Source organism: Crotalus tigris, unplaced genomic scaffold (genome assembly GCF_016545835.1).
Source record: "Crotalus tigris isolate CLP2741 ecotype Arizona unplaced genomic scaffold, ASM1654583v1 scf7180000017729.2337069, whole genome shotgun sequence".
Taxonomy (NCBI): Eukaryota; Metazoa; Chordata; class Lepidosauria; order Squamata; family Viperidae; genus Crotalus; species Crotalus tigris.
The window spans coordinates 351,417-363,896 of NW_024096596.1; the positions used below are offsets into that span (position 1 = coordinate 351,417).

Below are 12,480 nucleotides of genomic sequence, written 5' to 3' on the forward strand. Positions count from 1 at the left end.
AATCTCTTTACACATACAATAGCACAAAGATTTCATGTCTATTGTCTATGAGCATGGAAGTTCAGAAGCTACCTTGTGCATTGATTTATAGAGACACAGATTTTAGGAACCTTAAAGGTAGATTTCTACCCTAATGTAAAATCATACTCCTTTGTAAAATAGAAGCTCCAATTTTTCTGTACTCTAAATATGACTAAATTTTAGGGTTTCTGACAACTAACCCATACACAACTCAGTCTCTTTTTTTTTAGCCATTCTTTTGACCTTTACAGAATGCTAATGTCATTAGTCTGAATGGCATGCTGCAGTATGATCATTACCAGTTTGTCAATAATCACCAACAACAGTGAATGAGGAATACCTGTCACCACCCCATTCTATTGATCAAAGGTTTCTTGATTGTATTTTACTGTGACACAATCTAGAGTCCAAGGAGACAAGGAGAGTGCTTTTGCTGTGCTCGTTGACAAGTGTGTGCTAGGGCTTAACAATTTAAAGTTATGAAGATTTTCAGCTTTAGTAAAGTCCCACGTCAAAAATTTTATCCTGTAATTATTGCTATCTTTATATTTGTAGTTTAATAGTAATTTTATTAAAAATTACAATTACAATGATAAAAATTAATACAAGTTAAAAATAAATAAAATATATTATGCAGAAAAGAAAAAATCTAAAATAAAAAATAAAAAATAAGACTATTGTGAAAAAAATAAACGTATAAAGAAATTACTTCACTATTCATAACAATTTTAATAACTTATCATCTCTTAAAATACAGCAAATGATCTCTTCTTCCCATATCTCATCTCTTATCTGTAAACAAATCCTTAAAATCTTGTCATTCAGTCTTGTTCAGAAAAGTCCCTTTTCAGAGATAACAACATACCTATATTAAATTGATCAAATATATTTCTTCCTTTTACTTCTATCTTGATTAGTTCCTTCAAATAATGTCCTAGAACTTTTAATTGTTTTCTCGGTCTCTTCTCACAAAACTCTTTAAAGAACTTTAACAAGCTTCATTTGTACATCCAATATATCCAGGCCAATCTCTTAGTTTGATATTTGTATATTCCTTTTTTATTATTAAGATGTCATTATATATACAATACCGACAGAGGATAACCGGATGTGCCCAGGGTGGACAATGAAAAGGGGAAGGGGATGAGAGTTAATATTATGGGAGGAAAGAAGAATAAAGGGGTTTTGGAGGAGATGCCAGTGGGGGTATGAACTGATTGGGTGGGAGCTTGGCTGTGTTCTGATTGGATGGAGGTGTGTTCTGATTGGTTAGGAGCTTGGCTGTGCTCTGATTGGCTGGGGGGTTGGCTGTGCTCTGATTGGCTGGGGGATTGTTCTGTTTTGGTGGGGGCTTTGTTGTGCTCAGGTTAGTCTGAGTTGCAGGGGGGTTTAAAATGGTGAACTGCATTGCTATTTTTTGGCTTCGCGTTCGTGGTCGTGCCTCATCTTCATGGTGGGTGTCAGTTTGCTTCATGTATGGATTGGAGGGGTTTAAAGTGGCTAATGATGCAGCTGTGGTCTGGCTTCTGGTTTGTGGTCGTGCCTCATCATCAGTGTGGCTTTGGGTTTGCTTTTTGCGTGGATGTGTGGTGGTGACATCCTGTGTGGTTTTTGTGAGTGTGGGTCTGGTGTCATTTTTTGTGTTAGGGAGTCGTTTGTCAATAAGGGCGGGTTTCCAAATGGCTGGTAGGCGGGAGGTATCAACAAACAAGATGAACAAACGAGATGATACTTCCCACCTACCAGCTGAAAAAACAATCAACAAGCAATTTCCAGAATTGATTAGAAAATGTGAATCTAGTGTCATTTCAAAGGCACAGATTGTAGTTTGAGCAAGATGGCTATTCTCAGATCTCTCAATGCATTAAACCTGTTGGCAGTCTCATTACAAGGAGCAACTGTCTGGAACACTGGTGGGTGATCTCAAGCCCATTCCCTGTCCAAAGAGGAAATATTAAAGAGCAGTCTACTCATTCCACCACAGTCGTCAGCTCTGCTTTTCATAGAGCTCTCTTCAGACCACTCTTTCTTCCCTGGAAGTTTTTCCTTATATTTTGTAGTTTTAATTGCAGCAGATTTAGCAGCTAGTACCCTCAGAAATACATTCCCATTCATTTCAGTAGAAAGCATTTACCTGCTTGGATGCTATGCTTATCAGCAATTTTCCATTTAAACTGTATAGGGATCTCTTGGTGTGTATGAGTTCTGAATCCCAGTTTCAGGAAATATCCAAAGCAATGAAATATTCGTAAAGTATTGGCCAAGGATTTCTCCCTAAGGCAGACATCGTTTGAAGAAACATGATTGTTTTTGGTTGCTGCTGATTTGAAATATATACTCAATATTTTAGATTGCAACCCAGTTCGATTAAAATAATAAATCAAAATCTACAAAGGTTAGATAAATTTACAACATCTGGAAAATAACAATCTGCTGTTGCCATCAGGTATGTTGGACAGTGTTTGCAATAGTGGACTAGAATAAAATCCTTAGATTGGCATAAGGTGGCACCCTAGTATTTGGGACTTGCAATAATTCTGCTGCATAGCATGAATCACTGTTGCTTAAAAGCAATAAAGACAATAGTAATTGCTCATGTATAGCATGCCTCCCCAAAATCACCTTGGGAGGTGAAACATTCTCATTATGACTTGAAAAGGTTTATAAGGCAAAGCAGCAGCATTTCTCAGTGGCAATTTAGTATTGTAGCACGAATGCAGAAGGTTTAAAATAAGAGTAAGAGGAGAATGAAATTGGCAAGCAATCTCAGAGAACAGGATGTGCAGCCATTGATCTACCCTTACTACAGATAGTCCATGACTTACAACCACAGTTGAGCCCCAAATTTCTGATGCTGAGCGAGATATTTGCTATAAGTGAGTTTTGCTCCATTTTTCGAACTTTCTTGATAACCGATGATAAGTGAATCACTTCAGTTGTTAAATTAGTAATATCGTGGTTCAGAGAAAACGGCTTGCCCACTGACTTTGCTTGTCCGAAGGTCATAAAAGATGATCACATGACCTCTGGACACTGCACATGTCATATATATGAGTCAGTTGCCAAGCGTCCAAATTTTGATCACGTGACCCCTGGGGATGCTGCAGTGGGCGTAAGTGTGAAAAATGGCCATAAGTTACTTTTTCAGTCCCTTGATTTTGCTTGTGAAAAGATTGCAAAAGATGATCTTACCTGTGCCAATTCCCTCCTAGATTTTAAAATACTGGATTTCTAGGATTTTAGAATATTTGGGAGAGTCTCAGTATTTGGGAGAGTCTCTCTAAATAACCACTGCTCTGGGTCAGGAAATGATAATATCTGGGGACTGGCCAAAGGAAAACTGTTTTGGTCACCACTGTTCTCTTCAGTATGAAAACCTTATATATGAAAAGTAGCATATGTATTTCAGAATCTTGATGCCAATTGCAAGACATTTATGTATCCTGGCCAGTTTTCAAACAATAACTACCTAAGCTGGCAATTAGGATATAGTGAGAACTTTCCAAAGATTAGCTAGGAGACCTGTTTGAATTAACTATATGAAATCATGGAAGTATAGCTCTTGATAAATGGAAATTATGTGCATTGGTACCTTGGTACTCATCATTAATTAGTTCCAGGGGGTGCCAAAAATGATGAGTACCAAACAAATTTTTCCCATAAGGAATAATGTAGTGAGTCACAAGGCAGTTGACACCAACAAGATCTAACTTGTGCATTGAGTACCAAATGATGAGTACCAGACATAATTTTTGTGTCAAAATCTTTGAGTACCAGCTGAGTACCAAGGTACTACTGTACCAATAATCTGCCTTCATATTTTAAAGGCTAAGCATCAGGGTTTCCAGCAAGGCGTTTGAACCAGGGCTGACATTTTACTGTGTTCCTTATTCAGTCCTTTAATTAATTAAACATTGGTAACATACTCTTACATTGCATTTGGTCTGTAATTATGTTGTCATCTCAACAATAATGGATTTTGGTAAAAGTTAAACAACATGATGGTCAGGACCTTTTGTGTATGTGCAGGATGAACCAAGAGTTGATCTTGTTCAAGTAGAAGTACTGGTAGTGCCTCAACTTGCAACTGTTTGTTCAGTAACCATTCGAAGTTATAAAAGCACTGAAAAAATTGACTTACAACCCATCCTCTCATAACCATTGCAGCATTCCCCTTAGTTGCATGATCAAAATTTGGGTGCCTGGCAATGGGCATATATTTAATATACTTACAGTGTCCCAGAATCACATGAAGGCTATTTGAGACCATCCTAGCTGGCTTCCGACAAGCAAGACCAGTGGGAAATGCCAAATTATCTTAATAACCTCATGTTTAAGCTCAAACCAAAGAAATGCAGTGTTACTTCAAAGCAGCTTTCTTACTGTGCCTCATCTATAGACAAAAATCTTGTGAAAATAAAACAACTGCTTGCATCATTAAAGATATACTGTACTCTGAAAGCTTTTAAGGAGGAACTATCCTGACCTCCTTTCTCCCAAGCAAAATATTCAAACCTGCTGTATCATCTGGAATACAGCTCTTCCTTCCTGGAAATCCAGACTACATTCCACATCACATAGCTTAACAACTTCACTGATTCATTTAATAACCGTGGCAAAAAAAAAGTTTGCAAAAGCAGGCACGAGTCAGTTAATACCTGCCTTGCTTAGCAATGGAAATTCCAGCTGTTGTCGTAAGCTGAGGACTTACCTGGTATGTTGAAAAATAGACATTTGTGGAATCTATAATTTTCAGGTTCCCTTGCATTATACATTAACTGTGTTGATTCCTTATGTAGAACACTGCAAGCTTTCTTCTATCATTCAAGAGTAGTTAAATTCCACAGCATGATAGTACAGTATGAAAAATATTTATTTGGAAACCTTGGCTTTCCACAAAGCATGCCATTTGAGTTCAGACATAAAAAAAGAAAAGAAATATAACATAAAATATCTATAGGCTTTGAATAGATGTTGCTGCATCCTTGCCTTTTGTATGACACTACACTATTCAATGGCAACCCACTCAAACCTTGCTTTTAATCAATATTCTATTAAATCAGTATAAAAAGTCTCCATAAACTTAGTGGTCACCTATGTATATAAATGAAATTCAGTATAATTAGATGGTCAATAGTGTGCTGTAGAAGTAATGTTAAAATGAATTTGCAGCTGGCAATATTATACAAATTTCTTACATAAGTTTAATACAATAGTCTGAAAAGAAAAAAAACTAGCCACAAATTTCAGCCATATTTTACAGATCATGTTTTCCCTTTATTTTGATAATTGATGAAAGTATCTAGTACTTAAAAGATATTATTATTTCTTGGGTCATCCTCATTTAATCAATTTAATATTCTGAAATATTGTTGTTATGCTTACCAAAATATATGTGAAGTCAAAGCCAGTTTTGGATGATCCATACACTGAAAAAAGTGTAAGCCATAAATGCACAGAATATATACATTTTAAAAGAAAAATATTTATTTTTATAAATAAATTTTATAAAATTTTATAACATTCAGATAAATGCAACAAAAGGTAAGTGCAAGCTACTTTTGGGATCAGTAAGAATTCTATTTTGTTTGAAACAATCATCCCAAACCGTTGTGTCCCTAAAGTTTTGCTTGCTGCTGGAGCTCTTGCCTTTACAATTTTTATGAATAAATAAATAGAGGCTATAAGCTTAATGTATAAATGTATAATTAGTAAATATATATTTTAAATTCATACTTCCCACTAATTCAGTAAAAGGAAAATTGTTCATCACATCATACAAAATGAAGTAGTTAGGCTGCAAGTCTACTTTTATATATATTTATATCTATAGATATATAGATACACACACACACAAACACACAAACATGTACACACAGAAACTTATATATAAAGGTTGGCTTGTATCCCTTCCATAATATTTGTATATGCCCTCAAGCTATAAGCTATTAATGTAAAATTAAATCAAGCCTCTTAAATGAGCTATTAAATGAGAATATAAAGACAGAAGATATAATTGGAATATAGATTATACATATTTAACTTATCCATATTTAACTAGAGGTAGGTCCCATCAAACCACAGACTTATGTCTGAATAGATATGCTGTTGATAGTGTTAAAAGATGAGGTCGTGCGGCTACTTACCTGAGGCCAAGCTTCATCAAATAGGGTAATCATAATTGATAAAAAGGCTCTCTGCATCCTGAGTGTGTGCATTTTGAGGTTGGTAGGGTTTGAGCAACAATCTGTTGGCTTGCAAGGTAGTATTGAGATCAGAAACCTATCTAGATCAGAATTATCTAGATGAGAGAATCTAGGTTGCACAGAATAGCATAAGTATGTTTGGACTAAAATTGAGGTTTGGTTGGGCTTCAAACATGCTGACTAAATTAAGAATGATAGTCTAGTCTACCGTACATTTTATTTTATTAAAAGGTACTATGTGAAAGCCATAATTGATCAAATGTCATGAAGGACAGGAGAAGTTAATATTTGTGGATCCATTTTCTGCTGATTGGTCAACACTATTTTTTTCAGTGTACATTGGCTAAAAATGGGTTTATCAAGTTTTGGATGTTGTTATTATTTTCTTTAAATTCTTTTTACTTTATTTTGTTTAGAATTGAATGGCATATAAATCACTCAAGTAATAAGTAAATAAATACAATAAGATGATACTATTAGGAATGCAAAAATGTTCAATAAAATTCAAGTTAGGATTCGATCTTATAATTTTAGGGCATACATTTCCTTTCTAAATATTAAGAAACCTTAAAGAACATCAGCCTTTATATCATCCTTCGAAATATCTAATTACATGTTCAGAGAGAAGCCTTGCTGGCTATGCTGTGGCTTTTGAAATGATGTATTGCCAACATGTCCACTATGGCAGTGTTCAGGTATCTTTCTTCTGCTGGGACTGATCCATTTAGCCTTATCAAACTCCACCTTTTTAGATGAGCCATCTCCAGCCATAGACTTCTTAACATTATTTTTGAATTATTCTGGATGGCAATTCTGCATTTTGATAGATTTGAATAAAGTTTTGGAATTTTGATGAAAAGTAGTATGATATACTTTTATGTATTATTTGAAATCCTTCTTTGAAATTTCAATAGCGATCAGGAAAAGATGGAAAGAATATGTGCTTTCTTATTCTTCCCTTCTTCCATAATCACCTGAGCAATTGGTATATATTGCCAACAGAAGAAATGTAAATATAAAAGCTAGCATCAGATTTTATTATGTCATTTCAAAACATTTTGCAGATCTGATTTTTGTAACATATGTTGAAGGTCTTTCTAATCATAGCATATTTCATCAATTAGGTTAATAAAAGTAGGTGAAGAATGACGTATATGGAGTTGTCTGTTCAAGACACACAAAAGTGTTATATCCCATGTGGGATGTTTTGGAATCTGAACTCAATGAATCAGCTTGGAATTCTCAATACAACAAAATTTCCTCCAATCCTTCTTTTGGGAAGTTATCAGGAATTTATGAAAAAGGCATTTAATAGATGATATTTCACTCTTCTAAAATTACTAGAGCAGTCAAATGCTTCCTAGATTGTGCTGAAGGAGCTGGAGTCAGATCCCTACATATTAACATCCCTAGTGGTACTGCTCATTATTTATTTATTTGGGCAAAGAAATTTAGAAAATTACTTCACAACTGTTGGCAGTTAATACTACTTTCCATGTATTGCTTGTATGGTATGCAGCAAAATAAATTAATCCATTTTTCTCTGTTAGTATAAGAAAAAAAAGATTTGGCAAATCTCTGGGAAACTAAAATATATATTTTTAATTAGTTTGATATGATACATTTTAATTTTGCCTTATTTTAATTACATTGTTTTTATTCATACATTTTGTCATTTCTGTTTTATCTTGCTATAAGTCATCCTCAGTGTTCTGTGGAGAAATAAAGGGAACATAAATAAGATTATATCTATTTAAAGAGAGAGGGGGCATTAGAACAGTGCCTTAGAATCCCATCTGGGATTATTTTTATGAAAAAAAATGGGGAAAACATCTATACCAATGTATGAAATTTAAGAATCTAACTGTGTACTATTGAAAAATTAGCATAGAAATAAAGAATGTTAAAGAACTCTTCATCTAATTATTAACTGATTTACATTTCCTTTCTGTTTTTCAGCTATATTAACAAAAAGTTTCCTAATCATCTTTATTGTACAATAAGTTCAATATTTAATATTGGATTTTTTTTAAAAAAAATTGCATTTTTCTTTAAAATTGTAATCTATTTGTTTAAGCACACTTACTATATCTGGCTGTCCATCTACCAAAAGGAAGCCTTGAGATGTAAGTGGGGTATATATCAATATATGTACAAACACACATGTTTGTATCAGTATTATCAAAGAGTGGGGGTTACCCTCTTATTGTTTTAATCATTATTTCTTATTGATGTTTGTCTCTTGTATTGAAAAAAGATAAAGAAAAAAATAGCGTAGGATTCAGCCCCTAGGAATCATGATTAATCTTTTAGCTGGACCTACTTATAGGTCTTTCATGAAAGAAAATTTATCAAGGAAATGGTTTTTAAAACACAAGGATGTTTGGCCAAGAAGTTGGTAAAAGTATAAAGTAGATGCGGCAGAGTGTACTTTTAGGATTGATTTCCATTTAAGTCAGACTGACTGCAGTGTGGTCATTTTTCTAACCATCACTGTTCTTACTGCAGCAGTTTGCTATTTGCAGGGTGTCTGAATTATAGCAGTCCATGTCTCTGTTACCTTTTACACAAATTACTTAACACTGGTTTCTTTTCCCATGTAAATTTATCAGTTTTACAGCCCCTTGTCTCCATGTCAGGAAATTTTAGCAGACAGCACAAATTGATAAAATGAGTTAATTTTATAATGTCCCTTTTATTCTTAACTTCATTCACATGTTGTACAGGAAACATAGTGTAATTAGATGGTAAATAAATTTATTTTCCAAGTTAATTCCATCTAAAGATCAGAGTAGACTAATTCCCATTTTGATAACATTCTTTTTTTTTTCTGTGCTCTTAAAATGCATTGTATCAGTGCCCATGAATTCAATAGCATTCTGTGGTAGACATCAGGGAACAGTATAAGGATTGTATTCTTCTTCTTAGTGCAACCTGTTTTTGTATGCTTTAACCAGAACCTACAGTATCTATTACTTCATGTATTGTAATTTAGAGCAAGAACCATCCTTTGCATGTCCAAAGTCCCAATTTCATTGCATGGCATGGGTGGGAAGGACCTCAGATTGTGATAACCTGTTTTGTAGCCAAGGAGCACAGTGATAAAAATAGTTATGTCATAACCAGTTGAGTGTGTGTTGTAGTAATAAATATTGCTTGGGCAAAAAAAAGTGTGTGTGTGACAAGACACAGGCAGTCTGCAGATGGCCATCCCTACAGTGGAGAACCTAGGTCAGAGTAGACCAAACTGAATCAGAAGAGCTGTGTTTACCTTTGTGTTAGCTGTTGAGAAGCCTTTTGAGGTCAAAGGGAATACAATGTGGTACTACATTATATGGGCATGCTGTAGGAAATTCTTAAATGAGTTTTGTATTATCTGATTGTGATGTATATCTAAGTTTGAATTTTTGGGACGTTACTCTTTAGCACTCTCTCTTCCTAAGTAAAATCTTATTTTCTTCAAGTTCTCAAGAGGGTTTGAGCCTGTGATACTCTGCTGAGGCCATGCCAGTTTCATTTCTCATTTTCTTCCACCAGAATGAAAAGGGATTTTAATGCATATTATCTCTGCATTTCAGCTGTAAAAGCCATTGTTGCAGAAGCTCATCTTAATATAGTGGCTACTGTTATCTGGTTTTATCAATTGGTTTTATTCAATGATTTTCTTATTTGTCAAATGTTAAACTATTAATTATTCTTAGTATTGTTAGGTGCATAGTGCATCATTTTTCAGGTGCTGAATGACTAGGAGTAGATCTGGATCAAACTCCATAGTTCTTGCAGTAGAGTGGATACCTTCGCTTTTCCTATATCAGAATTCATTAGAGTGATAGCTGTGTTATTGGTTGTTGTAATTTGATGCATATTGCTATTTTTGTGAAGAATTGTTCATATATAATGTCAAAGGATGGTTTGACTATCTGTAGTGCACAATTTCCAGAATTGCTCCATTCATTAAAGGATGTAAGCTGTAAAACCTTAATTACAGCTGAAAGTATAACTTCATTTGCATCCATTGATGACGAATAGTATGTGATTTAATACCTCTAAATATATATTTCAAGTGATGAATATGAATTTGTGAATAAGCACTATTATGTGCCTATGATTGAATAACCAGTTTTGCGCAGTGTTTTTATTTGCAAAAGTTGAAACTCCATTGCAATATACCTATATACTAATTCTTGAAAAAAATACAGTTTCCTTATAAGAGGTAGGAGTAGGCTTTAGATTCTTATCAAAAACAGTGTTAACTGCATGCATATGTATCAGACAATGTAACGTTAACTGGAAAGAGCTCCAGTGACATCGTATGTGAATATCAAATCCATATTAGGCTTCTTTTACTTTGCAGAAGAAGGAGTTGGTAACATTTTTGTAAATATATAAATAAACAACTTAGTTGCATGCATGTAAAGTGAAAAGAAACTATAGCAACTTACAAATATAACCATTTCACAGAACAATAAATAGTTGGTTTTGCAAAGTTACCCAATGTATGTCATGAGGAAACTTTTTCAGAAGTAGCAATACTTATATAGTGTTAACAGAGGAGGAGGGTATTCAAATATATTAGTAAAAGTTAGACTTCCCTTTTAGAAAAAAATATTTTCGAAGAAAAGATTAAATGAAAAATGCTTAATGCTATAGTGCCAGCTATCTCATATCTTTCGATTTGTAAGCTGGTAAAGTCATCAAAGTGAAGGAGATAATTTTTCACATGACTTCCTGATTTTTTTTTCTCTTTTTTCCCCCAGCACCAATAGCTGCAGGAACAGGCCCTAATTTCTCTCTCTCAGATTTGGAAAGTTCCTCGTATTACAGTATGAGTCCAGGAGCAATGAGGAGATCTTTACCAAGCACCTCTTCTACCAGGTAATTTCTCTATAGTATATTTGTTGAGTTAAAAAGTTGTGACATGATAAGTGTTTGGGGCAATCAAATATGGATAGAAATTGAAAGCTACCTACAGATATATAGAGTCTTATCACAAAAGAAATCCCAGCAAAGGAAATAACTTTATTTCTACAGGGAACATCAGTGGAACAACCTGCCTCCAGAAGTTGTGAATGCTCCAACACTGGAAGTTTTTAAGAAGACACTTGGACAACCATTTTTCTGAAATGGTATAGGGTTTCCTGCCTGAGTAGGGATTGGACTAGAAGACCTCCAAGGTCTAATCCATGAATATTCTAATCTAATCCGTGAATTTGGGGGGCAATTGTTTCAAGTGGCAAGTTATGTACAATCGTCTTTAGAAAAATAAGTACCAGTAGCCATTCCTCTCAAACTCAACAACTGTGCCATTGCAGTTACTTTTAACCAGCAATCTATGCACTAACATCTTATGATATGTCCTTCTTTTTGCCTATTATAAAGAGACCAGGTCTCTCTCTCGGGCCAGCATATCTCACTAAAGTAAAAATAGGAAGAGAGTGCTATATACATTGCCTTAAACTCCTGAAAAAAAGGGCTGCATGTTAACCTAACAAAAGAATAGAGTATTTTTATTTGTTCTTTCAAGAGTTACATCATAATATAGGTACTCCTCGACTTATAACAATTCATTTATTAACTGTTTGAAGTTAAAACAGCACTGAAAAAAGTAACTTATACTGATCCTCACATTATAACCGTTGCAACATCTACATGCTCCCATGATCAAAATTCAGATGCTTGGCAACAGATTTGTTTTTAAATGGACCTTTTTTCTCATATAGAATTGACTTTTTGTGGAAACTTAATATTAAAAATTGGAAAAAAGATAGTGATGTGGAAAAATTAAATGGAAGCAAGGATATTGACTTTGGATCAAATGATAGATGATTATGAATTCCAAAAATACTCTACGTTAAGAGACTAAGATCATCTACCTTCTACCATATGTAACCTAATAGCCATATTTACAGTTACAACATTTGTTAACAACATTGGTTGGGCCAGCAGTGTTTTCAGTTCCTGAGACATCTGAGATATTGGAACAACTTGTTAAATCCTTTAAAAATATACACTACCAAATTAAGATATAAGAGGATTGCAGCAGGTTAAGGGAAATAGAGAAGTAACATCTTCATTTCTTATATGTTTAACTGAGATTTAAAAAAAAGAAAAAGACACCTTGGGAAAGGAAAGCTCATGGTCAGATCTTTGCCAGATCATTTACATAGCAAGAAACCATGCTTCCTATTTATATTTCTGTGCCATATGTATAAGACATATTTAAATTGCTAGGACTGTGATATTGCTGAAAAAA

General features: G+C 34.2%; 1 protein-coding gene across 7 annotated transcripts in view; it reads left to right on the forward strand.

Annotated features, from left to right (window-relative positions):
• NFIA (nuclear factor I A) overlaps positions 1-12,480 on the forward strand; it is a 292,392-nt gene that overhangs the window by 196,460 nt on the left and 83,452 nt on the right. For all 7 annotated transcript variants that reach the window (XM_039339045.1, XM_039339047.1, XM_039339041.1 and 4 more), the window contains one exon: positions 10,985-11,102. In XM_039339045.1, the coding sequence (XP_039194979.1) occupies positions 10,985-11,102 (118 nt within the window). The remainder of the gene's footprint in view (positions 1-10,984; positions 11,103-12,480) is intronic.